A 23,395-nucleotide genomic window follows, 5' to 3' on the forward strand; every position below is an offset into this window, starting at 1 on the left:
ATTAGAAAAAAATCTTGCAATATTAAAGACAACAAAATATTTTTCAATGTCCTTTTAGTTTAAGATAATTTGGTTTCCTCTTTTAATTGAAATCAATACATATAGCAGAATTTTACTGCTTAAATTTCAATGAAGCTTTGTTTAGAACAATAGGGATTCTGATTATAGTAATTGAAATAATTTGTGAGATTTCTAACCAATGAAAAGAAAAGCTTATGAACAAAATTCATGATTCATATAATGTTAAATATATGAAAGATTAAAACATTATTAAATAAAATATAAAGTTAATTCCTTTTGATTGCATAAATTAGTATCACTAAATTTTGACAAAATACTTTTCAAAAAACTGTTTGAGATCTGTGCAGCAAATATTGCAAAACATCAAAAGCATTTATTTATACAGCAACACATACATGAAGACATTACAGTAAATGATTAATTAAGAAAAATTAGGAATAGCATTGGAAGGATCTTTAATCACATAGAATACATGTGATGTAAACATCTAGCAGCTGGAACAGGCAGATCAACATTTTTTTTAATGAACAGTACAAAGATATTTTTGTAATAATTTTAATACAGTGACAAAAGTCAATGACAGATGTTTGTTTGGGAAATGTAAGATTTTAACATTCTCAAGACATAATTTTCCAGAAAATTAACCCTGCTTCTCCCTAGGCTATAAAAAGGAAATCTGCTTTGGAGTTTCAGTTTGAAAATTGGCCCCAACTATTCAGTGTAACACAACATATGACCTTCATTACTCATACAATTATATAGTTTTAGTTTGTGCTTCATTACAATTGTGTTTTATATTATATAAGTATACATCTATATATCTGAATAAGTGATTTTTTAAATCCAAGGAATCTGCATCATAATTTACACTACCGTTCCTATGTGAATAATGATACAAGAAGAAAAAAAAAAAAAAAAACCTTCATTAAGAATATTTATATTCTTAATGAAGGGTTTTTTTTTTTTTTTTTTTTTTTGAGAAAGAAAATTAGATTATATTCTTTCAAATCTAGATATTTTAAAGCAAAATATTTAGTTAAAAGAATTAATACTTATTATATTGTAACATTTATTTCATTTAAGTGTGATGCAGATTAAAATAAAAATAATCAACAGCACTGTTTAGAATTATGTTTCTGCAAAATAATTTGTGAACAGGAATGTATTTTAAATGCAAAATGAAACAGAGTAGTTAGTACAAAAGCCAAAATGGTTATAATAATGAATATGTTGAGGATATTATCATTAGTAAAAAAAGCAGAAAAAAACATTAAGTAAGGTGTACATTAAAAATATATAAAACACTAATTATATACAAATAACATCACAAATTATGTTATTTGCTATAATACTCCTTTACACTTAATTATAAAATTCAGCATCAAACATTTTCAGCATTTAGATAAATGCTTACCAAATTATTTGTTATATACAACTGTTTAACAGCAATGAATTAATAAACTACATAGAGACAATAAATGTCTGCTTTAAAGACATCTCTTCAATGATTATAGTAGAAACATTTTTCAAATATTATTAAAGTTTACATAAATTTAATATTTTTCATAGGTTTATTTTGATAAGGCATATTACTTTACCATTTGTATTAATAAAATTCTGTAAATTATATTCAATGCATTAATATTTTAATGATCAAATTACAAATTTTAAATAATAATTCATTGAAAAGACCATTTTGTAAAACAATATCATACATTCAAATACATATCTTTAAGATTTGGTCATTGGAATATTAATATAACTTTTAAAGAACTTAATCCTTAAATCTATAAAATGATATGAAGGAAGCTATTAAGCTTTTTTTTATTTAATGTAATTGTAGCTATTAAGCTATTAATTTTACTAAGCAAACTTTGATAAATATTATCTAATTGAATTTGAAAATATTTAGTCTAGCCCAAATATGTTAATGGGAAATATCTATGTGTTAGCACTCAGGAAGACATTCATAAAGCTACCAAATTTGTCATAGAATTATTTTAAAGTTTTAAAATTTGTTGCTTACTTTTAAGTTTTTAACAAGATTTGTTGAAAGTTTTAAAAATGACAAAAAACAGTTACAATTCCAAACTTATTCATATGGATGATTGCAACCCCAGATCAAAAATCTTAAAAATTAGATTGAAGTAAAAATCTGACATAATTTGAAATAATTCAGAATGTTAAGGTGACACACACACACTATTATATATATATATATATATATATATATATGTATGTATGTATGTATGTATGTAAAACATATTTTAGCAGATGCCTGACCGAATAGAAGACATTTCTAAATTTTTAACTTTTATTTATTCCATCTGAAGAGGCATAATTTATGTGCAAGAATAAGTGGCAAGAAATACGTCAATTGACATTGCGACACAAGACTAAAAGCACAAAAAGGGGCCTTCAATGGCTTTTACAATGAAATTCTGATAGGAATTTCTTTGACACATGTAGATTTAAGATAGGAAAATTTAAGTATCTTTAAAAGAATGTTGAAGGCATTAAGGATTTTTATTCCTTCACACGGAGCATTTCTCAGATTTGCAATGTTATAGAGTGTGTGTTAAAGTTTATTAAGTAAAAAAAAGGAATGGGATCAAGAAAAAAGACCATTTTAGAATGAAATTAATATAGGTTACATTAAGATAAAAATTTGGAAATTCATTAATATTTAAAAATATCATTATACATATATATTGCTTTAAAATATGCATATTATATAGCTATATATATATATATATATATATATATATTTTAAAGCAATTTCCTTAGCACAGCAAAGAGAATAATTTTGAAAAATATATGAATACATGATAACTAACAAACATTTCATTAATTAGCATAATCTAATAATTTTAAAATGCACATATTTAAAAAAAAATCCTTTAAAAAAAGAAAAAAAAAATGCAATTTTGAAAACAATTTATCATTATATCATTTTAAAATAGTAATTCAACATTTTATTTTCTCAAAATTTTTTGAATAATTTCTAAATTTAGATAACTAATGGGGAGCACAGGCAATTCTGGATATTTCATTAATTGTGCAAAATTAATTATCAATGGAATAATGTGTTAGGTGTAGTTCAAATATGCAAAAAAAAAAAAAAAAGCTTATAAGATTAACTTTTTGCAGTGCAGTCTTCTATTTCATGGAACATCTAACTTCATTCACTTCTAAAATCCTTATATCAACTATAAATGGAAAAAAAATGGGCCTAAGATTCACTTTTAATTTCTTTTTTAATAATAGATGACAGTTTAAATCAACCGGATCCATAATTTTCAGCTACAGCACATTTTGTAACAGACTATTTTTTCAAGGAATTTTGTTAATTTTTTTCTAGTAAAAAATAATTTTAATGTTATTTTATTGGCTGTATTTTAAACTACTTGTTCTCTGTATTTTTAAATTTTTTTATAGAGGAAGCATACATATAATCTTTGGATAAAATAGGTGTTCTATCTGCTGGAACGCAGCGCCAATGTTGCTATTTGGCGGGGTACTATGTCAGAAAGAGAATATGTATGTCTTTATTTTCTGTTCTCTCTCGTGGAAAGTGAACTCCATTAAGGGGATATTGTTTGAGTAGGTCATTCTTGTAAATGACTGACCCTTACTCTAGGTATGAAGTTTTATGGTTTTACCTTTTCTTTTTTAATTAGTAGGTCATCTTTATTTAGAACTGCATAGAATTTTTTGCTCTTTATTTTGAGTTTTGCTAATACGTTTTATATAATAAAGTTAATGCTTTTAATTAAATATATATAGATATATACTATAGCTGAATTTTTATATTAAATGTAATTGTAAATTAATTAAATGGCCAAGATAGATCAACTAAGTATTTCAAAAACATCAAAAATGCTTCAAGCATTGCTCTCTAATAGAGGATCTGAACATGCCTCCTTGTGGAGCCCCTTGGATCATGCTAAATCTGCAACATACGTATAAAACAGTCTATTTTTATTCAAATGCTAGATATTTTACTCATTTTTGTGCTTCACTACAATGCTGGCTTAGTTGCATTTTAAAGAATTTCAGTGGTGCATTGTCTCAGCTGATGGAACAACCTCAAAATCAAAACAATAAGTATAATCTTTAAAAAATTCAACCTATACATTCATATAGGCTTAAATATGTTATTTATTTATTTATTTATTTTTTTGCTGTTTCAGTTTAAAATTTAAAGTGTAGTATGATAAAAAGGACTGAAAACATAAATGTCATATTAATTAAAAAAGTAAAAAATGAAACAAATATCACTTCAAAGGCTTTTGTTATTGCGTAGCAAGTAAGTGCATGATACAATAAGGTTTTTAAAAAGTTTGTGACTTTTGCTTAGAAATGGCAGATAAAAATTTTGCTTTTAGGAAAAGAAAGTGCTTTCTTTTTACATCAGGGATACTATTAAGTCAGAGAATTCCGACATTTTTACTAACAATTCAGCGTTTTATAGTGTACTGTATACTAATGAAACTCCATTAGAATCTAAAATGCTTATTAAAGTATCTATAGTAAGAAGCATTGGACAGGAACTGAAAACAAGATGTAAAAGACTCATGGCAAGTAAGGATAAAAATCCTTACTTCCCATCCTTAGTTAAATCCCTAAAAAAGTAACAATAACAAGATGTCATAGATAGAAGATTTCATAAATTTTCCATAAAATCTTAACAGTTGGGGAATTTTTAACCCCAATATTTCACATGCAATTTTGTTTCCAGAAAATAAATACTTTTTTATTATTTGTACAGCATACATTCTCAAATATGTTCATCATTAATCATTATATTATCCAAATATTTGAATGAACTGTCACAAATAGACACACAGGAGAAAGTATAACAGACTATGTAACTAAGTAATTTATTTTTGAATTTTCTTTTAGTCTGAATACATCAACTCAAAAGTTCACTGAATTAGTATTTTTTTTTTTTTTTTTTATTCTTGTTTGCTTTTATTTTTTTCTTATTCTATTCTCAATTTATTTTATTTTGTATTTTAATCTTGTTTTGTTTTTCTTCAGTTGCTTAAGGCAAATGAACAATTATTTGATAATTTGTGATTGAACAACTATTTGATAGTTTATGATTTCTTGGTCAAACAATTCCTCATCAATTAAAATTGATTGATAATATATTAAATATAATTTCATGAAAACAATGAAAGTTGTTGCTTTACAATACAAAACAGAATCCAAACTGTTAAAATATTCCCTTAGAAGTTTTTTTTCTTTTTTTTTTTTTTTTTTTTTTCTGCAGATAATGGGTTTGTTTAATACCCATTGGGAATGCATTTCGTTTCTTTTCTGAATAAATTGGCCTAACTGGTAAATTTAAATCATCAGGAAGATGATTCTTGGAATTCTGAATATAAATTTTCCAATTAATTAAAATGTTATGATGATACATTTGTTTCAGATAGAATTAGGCTAAAGCTTTGTTATAAAGCTTGCAAAATATTTGGCAAGTTGCTGCCATCTTAAATAGCGATAAGAAAACAAATCTTGGTAATGGAACATTCAACTTTTATTTTTTACAGTTAAAACTGTTTGAATTGTCACCTTTAGGAAATCAGTGTTTGAAAAAAAAATCAAATTCAGTGATTATAACAAAATGTAAAAATCTAAAAAGACAAAAATCAGTCTAAAAAGAAAAAAATTAAAAAAAAAAAAAATGTGAGCTGTAGTAAAAAATTTGGAATTACAGATGAATTCAGAACACACTCACTGTTGTTAAAAACAGATAATGGATAAAAAATTTGTCAAAGAACTATTACTAAAATTTAACATTTACTACTTATTAATAGAGTCATCTAAAGTAATTATTCAAAATACAAAAAAAAAATAAAAAAAAAATAAAGAAACTTACTGAGTACATAAGGATCTTCAGATAAAGGTATAATAGTAGCACCAACAAAAAATCGGAGAATATTAAATGTATAAAAAGAAGTTGTGAATGCACTTCCAATGCCTGCAACACAGGCAATTACATAGCTCAATATAATGGAAGGACGACGTCCATACCTGTCAGAAAAATTAGAATAAAACAGATTAAATATATATGAGACATTTCAAAACAGTTTACATTTTAAAGAATCATAATATAACTGAAGTTTTAGAGTACCAACATTATGCTTGTATAACATAAGACTTAATATTCTGCACACTATACAACAGTTTTTTTTCAAAAGTTATATATTTTATATGGTATATAAGAATGAAATTTGACAAATATAATTACTGTATAATAGATACTATGTTGTCATGTTTGGAGCGTTTTTTTTTAAGGGGATGGTTTATAAATGGTTAAAATAAATTCTAATACCCCACCTCTTTCTTTTAGCATTTTTTTTTTCTTTTTTCGCAATGGTTTATCTATGAAATCGTTAACAAGACAAAATAAATAAACATTTAGAAGGGAAAAACAGCTTTGTAATAAAAGAAAAATTTGAACAGAATATTTTCCCCTAGAGATGAAGGAAAACTATATATTTTTGTAAACAGCTAAAATTAATTTTGCATTTTTCCCTTTACAGTTTTTAATATGTATTTCTTTCAATAAAAGTTTTAACAATTAGAAAATGGTGAATTTTTGTTATTCTTTGATTATTATAATAGTAACCAATATGTATGACATATATATATAAACATAATATATATAATTAATATATGTAAATACATTATGCTACATAATATGTCATATTCTTATGATTTCTGAATACAAGATTACTATATTTGATGGATTTTAGCACATTCTGACAACTGTAAACCAAAAGAAGTATTACATTTTGTGCTGACATTTATTTATGTTTGATTACAAATGCTGTTAATGAAAACATTTGATGTATTTTAAAAAGTGCCAAAACATCCATCCAATATATAATGCCTGAAAATCTCAAAGAGAATGCATTATAGAAGTAAATTTTAATTCAAATAATTAAATATATCTGAAAAAATTCTTTTAGTACCATTTACATTTTCTAGTTTCCAACTTAGTTAAATATTATTTGGCATCATTCTATCAATAAAATGTTTCACAGTAAATTTCTTATAGAAAATTATAACACAGTTAGCAAATAATTACTGGAAAATGAAAATAATAATCAAAATTTAATGTAATATAATGAATTTATAAATTATGAAGTACATTTTAATTACAAGAATCTTGAAATTTGTCGAGACAATATGCAGTCACAGGCATGACATTTGTGATTATTAGCAACTATTAATCCACTAGCTAACAGGGATCATATGTGCAAACATAGTCTCAAATGGCTATTTATAAATAAACTACCAGAATACAATAATATTCTCACCAGAAACATTAATTTGAACAAATGGTATCATAGAATATTAATGAAATCTTAAATAAAAAATATATGCTTAAAAAAGATGTATGTTTATTGTTTGAAAAAGTGGGAGAGAAAATCTACAATTAGCATAATCTGTAAAGTCAAAAAATTGTATACATCTCCATATCTATATTGAGTTCAAATAATTTCTAAATTTGATTTATTTAGGTCAAGCAGAATTTACATGATGTTGTCTATGATGTGATGTATGTTAGCGAAATCAGTGACATAAAGCAACAAAATTAAGTCAAGATATTGAAAATATAGAAAAAGATAAAATGAAATCTAATTTTTATGCAATTACATATATCTAATATTAACCTGAAGAGAGAGAGAGAGAAAAAAAAAATCAGACCAATTAGTTTAAACTTTGAAATACCATTATATAGATAAAATAAATTCATATTTTTACAAGATTTTATTAACACACTTTCTTGTGTGTCTGTTTGGTACAAAGCTTGCAATCGATTTTAAATTAAACTCCTGATGAGCTATAAAAATGTAGCACAGAACTGGATAACAATACAAATTGTTATCAGCTTTCTTGTTTGCTTAGTACAAACCAGCTGAAGCTCTTTGGAAAATTAGTTTAAATTAATTACAAAATTTCACCCACACAAGATCAAAGAGCCAAAAGTATTTTTAAAAAAGAAATTAATATACATTTTTAAAATGGGCCAAAATATACACAATAATTTCTCCTAGCCCCATATAAATTTATAACCTCATGCAGATTATCCTTAAACTTTACAACTATGAATTTTAAAAATTTACAACCATAAAGTTCCTAACATTCCCATATTATTTAGTTATACTACAATTAACCAATGTAATATTTTTTTTTAAAAAATTATAACATTTTTGAAGTAATTCTAGCAGGAAGAGAAAAGAAGAGTTAAAAGCCAAATCTGTTGGGGGGGGGAGAAAGGAGGGGAGAAGGTAGGAAGCATATACAAGGTTCTTACCTATCAGCTATAAGGCCAAAAACTATACATCCAAGGCTAGTTCCTACATAAAAAATAGTTTGGGACTGATAAGGCAGCTGATCATTATCACATACCCAGTTCATCTATCAAACAGGAAATGAATGAGCAAAATAGGACAAATAGCAGAAAATGGCATAAAATTAAAATAATTATCAATGAACAAAAACAAAAGAAAGGTGAACTACAAAATATAACTATAGAAATAATAAAGTACAAAATTTTAAGAAGAACAATGAATAAAAATAGATTTATATGCAGAATAGCAAAACTCGGTCCTATCCATCTCTCTCCTAATTCAATTTCAAAATCAGGGTTTCCTAGAAACAATTACACCAAATATCAGCCTTTTATATAAGATACCTGCACATTTTAACTGCCACTAATGATCAAAACATGGAAATTTTTAAAATCAGAAATTGGTTTGAGTGTGATCTTTATCATCTGATTTTAGCTCATATTTCTTAACTCTTTTCCAAACCAGCATTTATGTGGTTTTAAATTAGGACATTAATCTAATAAGTATTTTTTTCTAAAATAAACAAATAATATATATGGCCAATAATCGAGGCTTTAAAATATTAAAAGGAAATATATAGTTGACATGTTAATTCCTTAATTTCAAACCAATAAAATAATAGCCCCATAATATATTATCTTTAAAAGAAGATATAGAAATAATAACATAAAAGTTGATATAATAATAGGAGGTGGTCCTTTATTTTGATCATAATTAATTTTTTAAAAATTCAATGTTATTTTTCAGAATATTAACAAAATTCAAACACATTCATAAAACCTTAATCAATACTTCTATACGTTTGGTATATGCATTAACTATCATATTAAATGTTTAAAATTGTAAATTTATAATTGAACATATGAATTTATATCTTCAACATTCTAAAATGAAAATATTTAAACTATAATGAAGTTCAAAATAAAATTGCTTTCTTATTTATGCAACTATACCATCTTGCTAATTTCTTAATTATTTTATTCTGAAAATAACTATAAAACATTATGGTTTATAAAAAGGAAATTAATAAACTACATAAATCATTTACTGAAAAATTCAATTCTAAGGTTAAAAAATTTAGAATAAAATAATTGATTTATGCATTTGTTAAAATTCCCATAAAAAAACAATCCAAGTAATCAGAACTGTGCTTTTTAAAAATTTTTGCCAAACAAATACTTTCCAAATTTTATAAATGTAATAATACTGAAAATACTATATTTATTCTAAAGATATTTTTAAAGAAATTACTAAAGATACTATCAATAAGGTATGTGAGATTGTTATAATCTTTATATTTTAATTTTATAATGGTTTCTTCAATTATAATAAAAAATAAATATTTTTAGCATGGTATCAAAAAATAATATTTAAGATCTCACAAAATAACTATCATAAAATATAATTATTTAAATACTAAAATATTACTAATATATATATAAAGAAAAAAAAACTTCAAACCTGAAATTAAATTTATTAACGGAGCATTATTAATTTAAAATAAGTGTTGCAGATATTTTTTAGTCAAATAAAAATCCTTTATAATTGCATGTTTAGTACTTTCTAAAAAATAAGTTAGCAATACTGCTAATTATTACTATATCACAACAAATATTCAGTGCATAATAGATTTTTAACATACTTCAGTAGCTATGGTAGGATATAATTCACTAAAATCATAAACCCAACCATACTGACAACTCGTAGAGACATTGCTTGTATAATATCCCTCCTCAGAGATGTATACAACACTAGATGGATCATACATTTCACACATCTTGGGTACCCAGAGCCCATTCACGTCTTCATATGGTATTGAGGTGTTAAATATGGAAGCATTATGTTGATAAGTATCATCTTCAGATAGCCTGCAGCGATGATTTGGAACCAGAATTGTAAAAAACTGAGTGAAATATACCAATGCACATAAACTTGCTGAAGGTACAACCAGAAAAATGCATAGTAGCTTTTGGTACAGACCAAAGTCACCAACATCCTGGAGAGCAGCATTGAAGTCCATTATAGTATTTATTAGACTTTACAAGGGTTGGTTTATTTCCTCAAAAGGGAAAATTTCTGAAAAATAATAAGAAATAAATCATTTTATCTTGTATACATAAAAGGAACACATTGTATTAATACTAATATTCACACAGTTTTACATAAGAGAATAATCAAAACACATGCAATAAGCCAACAGAAATGCCTCCATCATACATTAAAACGAAGGAGAAAATTAAACTTCCTTATTTCTCGACAAATAATAATAATAAAAAAAAAAAACAAGAGAAAATAGTAGGCTACTGATATTACAGTGAAAAATGCATAGATATAATAATTTTGTTGTGTTGGTTATTTCAGCGGATATCGATAATATCTAGATAAGATATCAAGGCCCTTCCATAAACAACAACCAGACAATCTAGTATTTCAAATAAATCGCTGACAGATATACGATGGCTTCATAAATATCTTAAGATTTATTCAATATTAATGAAAATATAATAAATAAATAAATTTTGTTACTTTAGAGCGGTCTAACGCAGATACAAAACGAGTATAATGAAAATAAGACAGAATGAAACGACAATTAAAAAGAAATTGGAGTAGTTACTTGTGTAATTCTTCAGTTCGTAAGTGTTATGTGCCATATTTTTGTACTTGTTCCTTCCGTGTTTTGACGGTTCCTTCAAATTACAAAATCGTTCTAAATTTATTTTTCCATTTTCAGAAGGGCATTTGCCGCTTTTGCCAGATTCAAGGGATCTAATATGGATAGAAGAGATAAATATTAATCAACACTGTTCTATTTATCGATTTTAGAAGTTTCAAAATCGTGCAATGAAAATGACGATTTAAAAAAATAGGCTTCAAAAATATTTTAGATATTTTCATAATTTTATATTTGACGCAAGGAAAACGCTTTTTAATTCCGCAGCAAGTGGCAACAACGGAAATCGAAACTTCAATATTCCGACTTAATACTTCAAAAATTAAATGTGCAGTTCTAGTTATTGAAATTTTTCTTCCTGCATTTTTATTTGATTAAAGTGAGAATTGGATAGATAAAGAATGCGATGTTCGTCAGAGCGCTTTTTTATTCTCCCGCATATGGAGTTAGAGAAAGTATTGTAATTGTCAATATATTTCAACTAGAGATTTTGATGGATGTCCACGTTTTAGATCTCTCTAAGTTCGAAAGACAAATTTTTATCTCTATGTCTGCCTGTCTTTCCCTCCATCCGTCTGCGATGAAAATAACTCAAAAATACTTTGAGCTAGACAGATGAAATTTAGTATATTGTTTTTAAATGACTTTGAAGATTTCTATCAAATTTTGTGCGAAGTCCATTCAAAGGAAGTCTGTTCGAATATAAGCTAACACAATAATTATAAAACAAAGAGAGCTACATGGATAAAGTGTCGTAGACAAATTATGACATTTAAAGTGCAGAAAGCTATCATGTTTTGGAATTAAATCCGTAAAGGAGTTACGGATACTTTCACACGCAAACCCGCAAAAAGCTCAAAAATGCAATGACTTAAATTTATTAAATTTGGTATGTGATTTTGTGACTACAATTGTAAGAAAAATTAGTTTAAAATACAAATTCGAATTTTTGGTGCTATTAGCTCAATGTTCAATATTCGTGTCTATTGCTGATCGATGTCATGCGAGACATTGGGTCCATGATTTTTTTAAATCTAAATTCTTGACTAAAAAAAGAATTTTAATTGTTACATTTTTTTTCTCACGTGGGAGGACTTAAGATTTGTATTTCATCTCTATCCGTTGCATTAAAAATGGTCATACCCATTTTTGATATCATGAATAGATTTCTAATGGAAGAATTTCTCGGATTGCAATATCCGATTACGTTGGGAGACATTTGATATTTTTTTTTAATTAAGAGTTTGTTTGATATTTAGATATATAAGATTTAGATACTCTATAGATGTCTGTGATAGTATTTTTATTTTTGTGGCATTTTGAAAGCATCTATAATATTACAATCTACATATTATAATCGATTATTACTTGATGCATGATAAAATGTTACTGTAAATTTTTTTTGGTTTCTGTTTGATTCTTTTAAACAAAAAAGTATTAAGATGCAACGAAAGCTTTGTCTAAATTGCATTAGAGTCTGAATCGCCACAACACTTTAAAGCACCAAAATGGAAAATTTTGTTATATGAACGAAAGAAATAAAATTAAATAGATCTCTCTTTGTTTAAAAAAATAGATCAATTTTAGTGTTAAAATGAATGTTTTTCTGTTATAGAGAGAAAATTAGCTGATTTTTATTGTCTTTGAGCTTATTTATGCGTTTCTGGATTAATATATACCATTCATCTTTTCATTGCTTACTACTCATAAATACTCATGAATTTCTGCGTCGTATATTTTATACGCATATAAAAAAAAGTGATCCGCTTCATTTACTGATCAATGTAAATCATTTTTTTTCCATACTTTATAGGCAACTTAATATTCTACTAAAATAATGCTTTTTGATTGCGACATAGCTTAAAGACTTATACAGAATATATGCGTCTTATGAACGTGAAACGTAGTCACAGATCACTCTACGCGTGTATTCATTCATTCGCTATAATTTTAATTTCTGTTGTTGTAGCCTTCTTTTGATTTGTGATATATTTTGGGGCTTCAGATATGAAGAGAAATTTGAAAGCAAATATAATTCTAAGAATAATTAATATATATATATATGACATTAAAAGAATAATTATTCCATACGATGTCTTTAAATATGAAGAATCAAAAATTTATATTAGAACTTTTTGATTAAAAATAAAAGCAATTCAGTTAAAGTGGCTCAGAAAATATGTTAAATGGAATAAAATATTTTTCTATGCCAGCATTAAATGGTATTAAAAAAAACTGAAATGGAGTAAAAATATATTAATGTTATTCAATGAAATTGGCATAGCATTTATCAAGCAAATATATTAAATGGAGTGATAAAATTAATAGCTAACAGTTACAAATCGTAAGAATGATTCTAAATGTAACTTATTAGGAAAAAATTATATTTAGAACATAATTATAGTTAAAAATTTGGTAGTAAATATATATTTAATTTTTGTATTAGTTTTTAAAAATTTCATTTTTTTTTTCTTCTTCTAAAGGATGTAAGAATAGCGCTTTGATTCGTAACAGAAATGTTTGTTAATAATGGCTGTTTATTTAACTGAAGTCAAATTAAAAATAATCGCAAATATTTTATAAAAAGTTGCTTTTTATGTCTAGATTTTTCTGTAAGTAACAAATCTTTTAAAAAGTAATAACTTAAAAATGAATTTCATTCTAATTTTACGTACTATTTTGAATTAAAAATAATTTTGTTCATCTCAAAAGAAATTCTCACAAAATCTTATTTTTCAAGAAATTTATTAGCTTTGACATTCGGGAAGATTGAAATTCATTTTTTTTAAATATATTCTTTGAACTATTTCTGATCATCATTAAGAAATGCATGATTTTATACCAGTCAAACCAGTGTAAACCTAAAATGTTAGTAAAAATTTCGTGAATCGTGGAAATTATGTGAAAATTTTCATTTTCGTGTGCTTAAGGTATAAATATATTTTGCATCTAAAAAATAAAAACTATATATTTAATCCCATAATATTTTGATGCCTGAATTTCATTTCCTTTAGGATTCTATGCAATATTATAAGGATTACAGTTTCGGCAAGTTAATTTTATGAAACTTGAAATTTTTATAAGAAATCTTGAATACATAAAAAAGATATCAATTTATTTAAACAAACACAAATTGTCCTTTTCTTGTTACAAAATAGGGAATTTGCTATGCATTAATCATAAATAGTTATAATGCGGTTATTATGCTTGTAAAATTAAATAGTTACAATCCAACGAAGTACTTATTAAGAAATAAAAGTCTAATTTTCCCTTGATTTCTTATATTCTGTAAGTGACATTCTGTGAGCCAATGAATAAAAATTCTATCTTTCCACAAGGACAGAAATTCTGCACCGCTATTAATAGGGTATTATGGCTATGGAAATTAGTTTTTACTTTGATTTGATATTTTTTACTTGAATTCTTTTTTTTTTTTGTCTTCTTAATTTACAATAAAGTGAAAAATAATCCTTAATACAAGAAATGTATAATCAAAGGCATTTGAAATAAATAAAAATGTTGTCTACATTTTGAAATTTATGAATGCTTCCCAAAATGTATAATTTTAAAGGCAATTCAATGTAACGCAAAAACTACGCAGAAATGAAGGCTCCCATGAAATGGCTTTCCCTTTAATTTATGTCCAAATTTAAATGTGCTACCACTGAAAAATTTTAATGTTGTTTTTTTTTGTATATTAAATTTTAATTATAAGCATGCATTCAAAACGCGTAGAATATCTAATATTTTCATAACGGAAAGATTTTAGGTCAGTAATTATATTATTTTTTAAGATATGAATATAAGTCCAAAATTTAATATAAACCTTGAAAAGTCAAAATTTTGTTAGCTCATAATTTTAAGGGGACAGTGAACTTTGAAATAAGCAAAAATGAACGAAAATGTGCAATTTAATTTTTATCGTTTCATCACTAGAGAATATGTTTGTATTCAACTAAAAGAATGTTATAAAAATAGGGTATTGTCCAATAAAATAAATATTTGAATGGCTAAGAGGGGTAAAAGTGCATCTTAATGACTCAAAATGATATTGTAATTAGATTTAAATATTTTTGAAATATTCCAGGTGTCTAAATTTTTGAAGAAATTAAACGAAATTGATAATAAAGATTTCGGTCAAACATTAAAAAAAATGGGGTATGCATTTTATGTTTTGGGGTTTTTTTTAGCTCGTTAAACGTCAGTTTCAGTTCAAAAACAGATAAAATTCCTATGAAAATTCAGTAAGGGTGCATAAAAATATTTCTAAAAAAAATTAGCATTTAATTGGAATTACAATATTATACGTAGTTTTGTTCCAAATAAATTTATATTGAGTATCAAGAAAAAAAGAATAGAAAAAATTAAAAACTAAGTCGTCTGGAATGTTTTGAAATTAAAAAAAAATAATTTTTAAACCTTTTAATTAATATATATATATATATATATTTCGTTTTAAAATATTTTTTTAAAAGAAATTTGGTGTATTTATATTTTAATACATATACATAAAAAAATTCATAGCCCTGACTAAATAATTCTCAAAAGTGCCTAATAGAGTCCACTATCTCCTTAAAACGAACAAGCCTAGATTAATAAAATTTGGATTCTCTGAAGAATTTTTGATGAATTTTGAAATTTGATGAAAAAAATTATGTTGCAATTGGGAAGTTTAAAATTTGTTTTTATTTCAATATATAGACGAGCTCTTATGAAATTTTGAAACAGTTTTAAGAATGCAATAATTCTATTCGACTGATACCTCTACGATTGCACAATGAATGATTGTGCAATGAATGATACGATTGCACAATTCCTACGATTGCACAATGAATGATACCAGAATAAAAAGGGTTCCAGAATAAAAAATAACAAAAGAACTGTGCAATCGCAAAGGGGGAGGGAGGCCTTTCTCTTTTTTTTCTCCAAGATTCTCCAAAGTGTATTCATTATGCAAAGTGTTCGCTTTCATGGTATGAATCTTGATTTTGGCAAAAATTTCTTCGCCTCAGAAACTTTTTGCCTTTTTTCAATCTGGTAAGAAACGCAAACTCCATCATTTTCTTCACTTCTGCGTCTCTTTATCTTATTTTAATGCAATATAATTCCTAGTTCTGTAAAACTATTACTTCAGCATTTTTCTTCAATATGATGTCAGTCATAGACATCGAATTTTTATATGAATCAGCATTTAGTATCGACTAAATAAATAAGTTGTAGCACCAGGACTGTAATGCATCACCAGATGGGATGACAGATCTTTGCTTTAAGCGAACATTCTGGCAACCCTGACACCTGCAACAGAGTATTTCCGGAGTCAGTCTGTGTGCGGTTCCCTTGCTTGCATGTGAGGAACCCATATTTACTGTACAATACTAGATACATCTCGTATCTCTCAGATAAGTTTATTAGTTTGCTTTCGATAAGTTCATTTGTTGGTTTTCTGTATGATCGTGTATTCTCTTAACAGGAAATGAATTGATAGAATTGTGAATTTATGCTTTGATTATTTTATGTTCATAAATAAGTTCATAAGTTCCTGGCTGAGTGATGAAATCCTGCACAGTTGTAGCAGATGGTTGCTGTTGTTTTCCTTCTGTAGCTTTCAATTTTGATTCCTAGATGGAGGAGGGTTTTTTCATTATATATATTAAGAGCACTTTTTGATTTTTTGATTTCTAGCAGAAATATGGGATACAGGGTCTTCAGTTTGTAATTTTTTAGCTGGTATACCCTGATTATGGTATAGTTTCTTTCTTCCAGTTCTTTAACAATATCTGCTTTCTCTGTGTCTCCGGGGAGTTCTTTCAAGATAACTTTTAGTGGCCTGTCTTCGAAATTTTCTGATAAGATGAATTCTTCTTTTTTTTCAGTTAGTAGTTCAATGATCTTGTTTCTTTCGTCTTCATTTGCTGGGTGAATGGCAATCATATTTTTTACAAGTCTATTTTCTGGTAAGAGGTATTTCTTGCAGGGTGATATTATAGTTACTTGATAGTTTAAGATTGATAGGAGCAGGTCTATTGTTGTGTTTCTCTTGGATTTCTTGATTTTTATTCAGGATTTCAAATCTGTTTGAGGTGTCCATGATTTTTGGGCTTTCTTCTATTTTCCTGATTTTTTGCTGCTTTTTTCGGGTTTACGAGTTGGAAATTTTCATTGTTAGTATTGCTTGTAATGCGGTTTTCTTGGGGTGAGTTGTCTATTTCCATTTCTTTAAGTTCTGATTGAGCTAGGTCAATCTCAAAATTAGGGTAATTATCATCAATCTTTCTATATGCCCAACTGTCTTTTTTTTCTTTAGTTGGTTGGATTGGGATATTTGTAGCCCTGTTATCTTGTGATACTGGCTCTTTGCAAGAAAAGCAGTCTTCTCAATTGGTCGGAGTTTCATTTCCGAAAGCGGAACAAATCGCATAATGCAGGATAAGTTTACCGTTTCATTCCCTTATCATCGAATATCTGACTCCTTCCATGGCTGGAGCCAGAATGAAAAATAAAAAATTGACATTATAAATAACTATGACATTTATAAACGAAGGAACTTTAATATTTACAAGATATTAAAATTATAAAGTTTTCTCTGTCCATCTTAAAAAACAATCGCATTCCCTTAAATTTCCACATTTTATATGATTCCTGCGCGTGTGCTCGGAAGATATTTTAATGCCGATAGCTTGGTTACAATCTTTATTTAAAAATTCTTTTAGGTTGGTGATTACATGGCCAGATTATTGAATAGGTAGAGTAGGCTACTGCCTAAGGCCCCTTACAGTTTCAGGGGTATCCAAGAATTTTTTTATTTTGCTTTTTTGTGGTGCATTTGAGACTTTCTACTTGAGCATATTCTAAATAAAATCAACATTCATTTAGAATAAATAAATAAATTAAAAAAAAAACTATTTCATGATTTTCCTAGATTTGAGGTCAGTGAGATCTTGTTCGTGTTTAGTTAGCAGTCACTCAGCAATTTCCTTCTATAAAGAACGTACCCTGCGATCATAAAAGAAGGGGGAGGGGAAATTGCAACAGTAATTCGAAGGGAATCGGAACTTTTGCGCTCGGTAAATCATTCCCTACCCCTGTTGCTGTCATAGGTTTACTGGGATTTGGACCTTTGGCAAGAAAACTTGGCGCGGGTGACGGTTTTTAGTTTTCCGTAGCTGCATTTCCGTTCGGGCTTATTGGTAATAATGGAATGGCGATAATTTTTGTAAAAATTTTATTTGATCTTTCATTTATGAGATCTTGTACATACATTTATCTTATTATTATTAATAAGAGCCTTGTTCATTGCTCCGAAAAATTAATATATATGAATTTTCTCAGAAAATTAATCTACATATTTTTATCACTCAAAATTTAATAAAATAATTAAATAAAACGCCAAAAGGATGCACTGCCTTGAATGGTTCCTGAGAGGAGAGATCTAAGTGCTAAGTGTAAATATATTCATGTCTCAAAGCAATTTGTTAAATAAGATTCAAAGGTTAATGTAAAAGGATAAACATGTAAACGGATTACAAAGGGTAATTGAAAGGACCTATGAAAAAATTTAAAATTCTTAATTCATCGGAGCTTTTATTGACTCCAGTAACATAAATTGTAATTGTTTAGTTCATTTAGACCATTTTGTTAGTAAATGCGTGCCCCTGATTAAAATTGACTGATGGGCGCTGATTACAGTGACTATCCAATAGATATATAAACCCTGTTTACCTTAAATTTAATTGTTTGATTTAATTAATAATATAGATATTGTAAAAGTTCATAGAAATCTTTTCCTCTATTTACTTTTTAGAAAATATATTTCAAATTTGTTCGCTTCATACAGACACTAGCTGAAATTTACACTTTTATATATTTAATTTACAATAATATTCGATTTATGTTTTTAATTTGAACTTCTTTCAGTGTGATGGCAACAGGTGGATAACAGCTAATTTTTTCCCATTGACGTGCTCATGCAGATTAAATTTTATTTTTATTTTGTGCGAAGTACATTGTTGAAAAATATGGTTAAAATGTTTCTTTAAAAACACGTTAAAAATCGAAACTTAATTTGTAGATTAAAGCATTGGTATCATTAAAAAGATAATTTTTTTAGCTTTATCTTGATGCAAAAATCAATTTTGTGTTTTAATATTTTCGGAAGTTATAGCGTTGTAATTTTTAGAAAGTGTATCCATTTTTAAATCTTGTTACTCATTAATGTAACAAATTATTGTATGTATAAGGGTCAATGTCAGTGAAATGAATTAATATTAGATAAGTATATTATCTGTAATGCTCATAAACAATGCTGATTGAGAAAGTTTTCGTATCTATTCCAGAACTTTAATACGAAATAACGAAATATACAAAAATTCAATTTAATTTTGTTCGTTTCTTTCTCGATTAAACCTATTTAATATTTTTTGAATAAATAATTTACTTATAAAATTCGAAAAAAAATTAGGGACAATTTAATTAAAATTCGCTGTTAGTACTAAAACTATTGAGAGAAAGGATTGAGCCATTCTTTTGGGATGAATCCGAGGTCTTACAATTTCATAGGCACATAGATGTTGGCCGATTCTCCTGGATTGAAAAATTAATAAAAGCAATTATTGATAAAAATAAAATCGTGTCAAACGAAATACTATAAACATTGAATTACTCCTTCTAAATTACAGAATTCGGAAATGTTAATTAACAGAATTATAGAGAGCAAGTAAATGTCCCAAAATCGAAGTGCTTCAATAATTAATCAGTGATGAGTTCTATGTTCTAAGAGTCCTTCTAACATTCACGCGGGCCTCAGTATGATTTTCTGTGCAAGCAGAGAAAATCTAAAATATCCAACTCAAAGAGTATTTTTTCCAAACAAGTTTGGGTGACTCATTAACCCCACCAAACCCCTCTCGTGATGTACAAAGACAGTGACCTCTTCAGAGAGTAAGGGAAAGTTTTATTGGTTAATCGTTTTATTGGGGGTGGTTGATGGGACAGTTGACCGCACAGTTTGGCGTACATTGTAAAATCGCCAAATCTTCCATGCAAAGATAAAGTTTATAATGTGGTAGTCTTTCTTGACACTTGAGGGGAAAGGGGGAAATTTATCGAGCGCAAGTGACATAGAAGCGAAACGAACATCCCCTTCAATGAAATAAGTGGAACTATTCTTCGAATTGCTTATTCCACTTATTTCATTGAAGGGGATGTTCGTTTCCGACACTTCTTTCAAGGACAAAAGGGAAAGACATATACGTCCTTGACCTTATGTAGAAGGGCTGACAATGTTCTGTAGATTTCTGTTTATTCTTGTTTTCTGTCTGTACTCATTTATTAAACTACTAGTTTATACATGACGTTGCTCGCAATCAAAATACTTCGTTAGTAATAGTTTTAAAAAAATCTTTCTTTATAAAATATTATAATATACATAATACTTTTAGTGTTTCATGTTTTTAATTAAAATCTTAATGTCAATTAAATCAGATTATTTTTTAAAAATGGCTATAAAATTCTTTATTTCACAATCGTCTGCATTAACCTAATTGTTTCTAAAATTTGAAAAAAAAAAAAAATGGTGAAAATTAGAGAAAAGTTACAGGGAAATGAAACTGCATCATTGAAGGAAGAGGTTTGAATTTTAAGATGGTATAAATACATTTCTTGTAGAATAATTTGCTCCAAAGTTACTGTAGACAAACGATAAAATTTCGATGTATTCTAATTAATTGAATATTTAATTAACTTACATACTTATAAAAGTTAACAGGTATTCTCTCCTTTTTTCAAATAGTATGTATACAAGATTTGATAGATTTCGGCCCAGTTCTTTAGATTTATAACATATATACACAGTTGTAGTGACCTGTATTTACATTATATTTTTAATTCTCTCAAGATACTGCCAATTTGTTTTACCGAGTTTTTGAAGATAGCCAGTTTTCAAGTTTCGTTTCACGAGTAGAGAATACATAAATAAAATTTTTAAAATTAAAAATGTACTTTTTAAATTTTTTTTATTTTTGAATGACTTGAAGGGAATTAATTCATTCATTTTCCCTACATATTACAAGAGCTTTTTAAAAAAATGTAACATAATTCTAACAAAAGAATCAAGAAGTAAATAATAATTGAAAAATAAGTTTAATAGCAAATACGAACAGATATAAAAACAAATTATTGGAGCCTAACCTTGCACATTTTAACCATTTGTTCTGCTTGCTTTTTTAAAAAAAATGAATTAGATTCTTCCTTCTTTCCATCTCAATTATGGAATTTCTTTTTCCTGTAAGAGATATGTAGCTTCATGAAGGAACTTGTCAAGCAATTAAGTTCGGTGAATTATATTTAAGCAAAGAAATATTTTCATTCTTAAAGTATTAGCTCTTTTAAATATAGATACGCGTTTTATATCGATACAAGTTATAATAAAATTTCAATAATTACACTATTCAGATCATAAGTTCTTTCATGAAATTTAAGAAATGTCATATTCCTATAACAATAATTCGATTAATTTGTTTCTGGGAAAAAAATTGATAGCTCCTTTTCATTTTTTCTTTTTAAAAACATGCATATTTGATTTTCGTGAGCATCGGAATTTTAAAAAGCCTTCTGCATGATTCATAAGAATTTCTTCTTTAAAAAAGAAGATAAGATATCTTTTTTGAAAAATTACATATATTTTTTAATCATTCCCTGACAAATTTTTATGCTTCTTTGGTATCCCAAAGTTAGAAAAACATATATATACTTCTGTAATTCATACATGTCCATACTCTTTAATGTGTATATTTAACAGATAGAAAAATATAAACATAAAAAATATAGTTTACTGAGTTTTCTTCCTCCTCAGTAAAATGTGCGCCTTTCTAGAATAAATTCTTAAGAACTTTGTTCTGAAGAATTGACAGTGCACTGCTTCTGCTTCTTTTTCTTGTGTACATTATTATAAGGCAAATAGAACAATTTCTTTTTTGTACACTGGAAACATTTACAAGGCTCTTGTAGCTTGATGATACCCCACAGTTAAAAAGGGGGCTAAAATAGCCTGACATCATAAATTTATGATTCAGTTGTAAAATCACTCGATCCCCTCAGTTCCGATTGGTTGGTAATATCTCAAGCTGTTACCAAGGGTTCGAGACAACGCTCTTCAAACCAGTTACTTTCAATCGAAGCAGTTACAGGACTGAAAATACTGCAGCTTGTATAGAAGAACTAAACCTGAGTTGCATGACGTAAATAAAATCCTACTTATTATTTTACTTTAATCTTGTATTAATTATTAATTTATAGAAACATGATATCTTTTATATACATATAAAAAAGTTCTGCAAATATAAACCTTGTGGATGTTTATATTAAAATAAAAAAGAACATTTGTTGTATTTGAATGCCTTAAAAATAATTGGGTTGAATTTATATATATATATAATTTTAACATTATGTATGTGATTTACGTCAGTTCTTCCTTTTTCTAATATATTAAATTCCAGTGAATCTTTTAAAAATGATTATGTTAAAAAAGATAGCTTAGTTAAGGAAACAGAATAGATCGTTAATATGTAAATAATAATTATAAACTGAAATGAAATGCAATGTTTTTCAGTTATATTATTTAAAATATTGCATGAGATAGCTTTAATTTCTTACTTTCAGTTCCTTGCCTTGAAATATCTGCCTTTTGCTTTATTTATAAATGTAGCAAACAAATTTTTCAGTATTAAACATATAATCAAAAATATGTTGACGCTTTTTATTAGTTTCTCTTTCGTAATTTGGGTAGTTGATTTTAATTATTCTACTTTATTTTTAATCTTTCCTGAATTGATAACTATAAAGCTTTCCATCAAGAAATCAAGATCACCTGAACTCTGGCTATTATGGCCAGTAAACTTCCAAAAAACTCTAACAGAATTTGCACCAAAAAATTAAATAAAGTTGCATAATGAAATTGCATGTAAAAAGTCATAAATTGAAATTCAAATATAAATATAATTTGCATATATTGATATATAAAATATATATTGCTATATAAATTATATAATGATACATAAAATATAAATTGTTTTATAATTTTTCAAAACAATGCTTTTTTTTTTGTAATTAAAGAATGTGTTTTGTAATTAAAGAAATTATTTTTGGCATCATTTTCTTATTGAGTTTAAAATGAAATATTTTGGACATTTCGGTTTCTTATATTTTTTTAGCTTAAAAAAAAGCTCTTTTATTGAAAAATATGTAAGTCAATAATTAACTAATTATATTAATTGAATAATTTTAACCTAATAACAATGAATTTAATGATTTAAATGGATTATTATTTATTATTTAT

General features: G+C 26.6%; 1 protein-coding gene across 6 annotated transcripts in view; it reads right to left on the minus strand.

The window, feature by feature from the left end:
• LOC129957224 (carcinine transporter-like) overlaps positions 1–11,165 on the minus strand; it is a 41,409-nt gene extending 30,244 nt beyond the window's left edge. The window contains exons 1-4 of one of the 6 annotated variants that reach the window (XM_056069450.1): positions 11,008–11,165; positions 10,036–10,469; positions 8,357–8,460; positions 5,909–6,063 (exon numbers count right to left, since the gene is read on the minus strand). In XM_056069450.1, the coding sequence (XP_055925425.1) occupies positions 5,909–6,063; positions 8,357–8,460; positions 10,036–10,413 (637 nt within the window). In that variant the 5' untranslated portion in view covers positions 10,414–10,469; positions 11,008–11,165. The other 5 variants (XM_056069453.1, XM_056069454.1, XM_056069451.1 and 2 more) reach the window with 5 other exon arrangements.
• Positions 11,166–23,395: the final 12,230 nt, after the last annotated feature.

This window comes from Argiope bruennichi, chromosome 11 (assembly GCF_947563725.1).
Source record: "Argiope bruennichi chromosome 11, qqArgBrue1.1, whole genome shotgun sequence".
Classification (NCBI taxonomy): Eukaryota; Metazoa; Arthropoda; class Arachnida; order Araneae; family Araneidae; genus Argiope; species Argiope bruennichi.